At 35.5% G+C, this 2,222-nt stretch overlaps 1 protein-coding gene across 2 annotated transcripts in view; it reads right to left on the minus strand.

Annotated features, from left to right (window-relative positions):
• LOC118742936 (protein vestigial) overlaps positions 1-2,214 on the minus strand; it is a 59,535-nt gene extending 57,321 nt beyond the window's left edge. For both annotated transcript variants that reach the window (XM_036475366.1, XM_036475365.1), the window contains exon 1: positions 1,442-2,214. In XM_036475366.1, coding sequence (XP_036331259.1) covers positions 1,442-1,537 — 96 coding nt within the window. In that variant the 5' untranslated portion in view covers positions 1,538-2,214. The remainder of the gene's footprint in view (positions 1-1,441) is intronic.
• Between the last annotated feature and the right edge of the window lie 8 nt (positions 2,215-2,222).

A 2,222-nucleotide genomic window follows, 5' to 3' on the forward strand; every position in this document is an offset into this window, starting at 1 on the left:
GAATGTTTTATTATAGAAGAAATATCATTAATGAATAACAGGAACAGAATCGGACCAGGTGGCTTCCCTGAGGAACTCCTGAAGAAGCTTTAATGCTGTTGGAAGAACATTTGCTAAAAACAACTCTTTGTGTTCTATCAGAAAGGTAAGAAGAGATCCATTGAAGAAGACTTGGCTGAACGCCGATTAGGCCGAGTTTACGGATGAGTAACGAGTGGCATACTTTGTCAAAAACTTTACTGAAATCGGTGTATATTACGTCGGTATGAGCATTTTCTCTAAAACCGTTTGAGACATGAGTTGTAAACTCTAATAAATGATAATAGTGATAGTAGATTCTCCTTTCAAAAACCCGTGTTGATATTGTGAAATTGACGAATATATAGAATAATTTGGGGATAGCGGAGAGCTTTGTTATGCCTCGATAGTTTTCTATAGAGGACCTGCTGCCGTTTTTGTGAAGTGGTATTATGAAAGACTCCTTCCAGGCTGACGGAAAAACGCCATGTTTTAGTGACAAATTTAATAGAGTTGTTAAAGGCTCGCAGATGTTCTCAGCGCAGTTTTTAAGAAAACAGGCCCAAAATGACGCTTTTTAAGTTTTCCAATAGTGTAAAACTACATCGGAAGATATTACTGGAATATAAGCAGAGTTGATTGGACAAAGCTCGTAGGGATAGTCTCCACTTATAGGGAAGTCTACAGACTAATTGGACCTAAAGAACTGGGCAAACATGTTGGCAATGAGTTGGCTGTCGCTAGATACAGTGTTGCGATAATGCACAGCGGACGAAAAACCTTGTACTTTACGCTTTGAATTTACGAAGCCATGCAAAGTAGTTATGCCGCAAAACTGATTACTTTACGTAATCACTGTCTTAGCCCGTTCTTTCATACAGTTTAAAAGAATTTGAGTTTTTATTTTTCAATTTTTTAAGCTCTTTTGTGAACAATATCTTCCATAAAATAAAACTTTGGAGTAAAGGAGCAGCGTATTCTGAATTTCATCAAAACATATTTTTTTTATACATTTGCGCCTAATTCCTTAGAGTGGGTCGACGATGACAATAATCGATTTTGATGTTCTTTCAGAGTTATGCTTTTCTGGTTAAAAACAGCATGTATTCCAAATCGGATAACATTTACCATTTCATCAGCCCACAAGAGCTGTGGGTGTGGCAGTGAGTCGATTTTTACCATTTTCCATATTTCTTCATTCCTAACTGTAAAACATAGCATATAGGAAATCTCAGTAGTACGGTAACTACTCTTTGCGGCAGCTTATATGGGGACGTTCCACTGTGTGGCAGTACTCAATACGTATTTTGGTGTAGATACTATTTAGTGACTCTAATAAAGTCTTCGCTTCTCAAATCAACAAACAGTTTATATACAATTCATTGGGATAAAATACAATGAGAAATTACATTTGAAAGCTTACCCTCTCATATTGATAGAATGAACGACTTGGTCCGGCACGGCCATACAAATATGGATAGTAAGCACCGTACATTACTTCGGGGCAGGACACTGCCATCGTCCAAGTAATCCAAGGACTGAATTTTTTTTTTATAAAATTACAGTTGTCCAAGTGCTGTTTTTACTGTTGTATATGTGTGTGTTTTTTAGTTCGCCGTGTTTACTTAATTTTTTTTTGTTTAATTTTCTATTACGTTTTTGTTTGCTTACTACACATGTGTTTGGTATATTTTCTTTAATTTCACAAACATAATTTTGCTGTGGAATTTTTCAAGTAACTGACTATTTTTTATGTACGTTTTTTTTATGCTTGCAATAATTAACTGTTTCTTAAAACCCACGAAACACACTCTTACACACACACACACACACGCACGCACTGCAATGTGAATGCACGTCAATTTAACATCAATTAAGTACCTATGCACTGAAAAAAATGCAGCACGAATATTTATGTTTCACTGCTATTTCAAGTTGGCTGCTGTGCTGTTATTTACCATTCCATCAACATTGCCTTTTAATGTATGTGTAATTAATACGAGCTGTTGTTATTTTCACTGTTTCTTTTATTTATTTTTATATTGTCTCACTTTTTTTGGTGTTGTTGTTGTTGTTTTACCACCGTTGTTGTGCATCTATTCACTTGTTTGGTTCCGCTGCAATGGCGAATTCCAGGAATGAAATCTTCGTGCCAATAGTTTTATTGCATTTTACATATCGAAGTTAAACAATGAAAAAAAAAA

The sequence above is a fragment of the Rhagoletis pomonella genome, unplaced genomic scaffold (assembly GCF_013731165.1).
Source record: "Rhagoletis pomonella isolate Grant_MI unplaced genomic scaffold, Rhpom_1.0 Rhpom_scaffold_00007, whole genome shotgun sequence".
Taxonomy (NCBI): Eukaryota; Metazoa; Arthropoda; class Insecta; order Diptera; family Tephritidae; genus Rhagoletis; species Rhagoletis pomonella.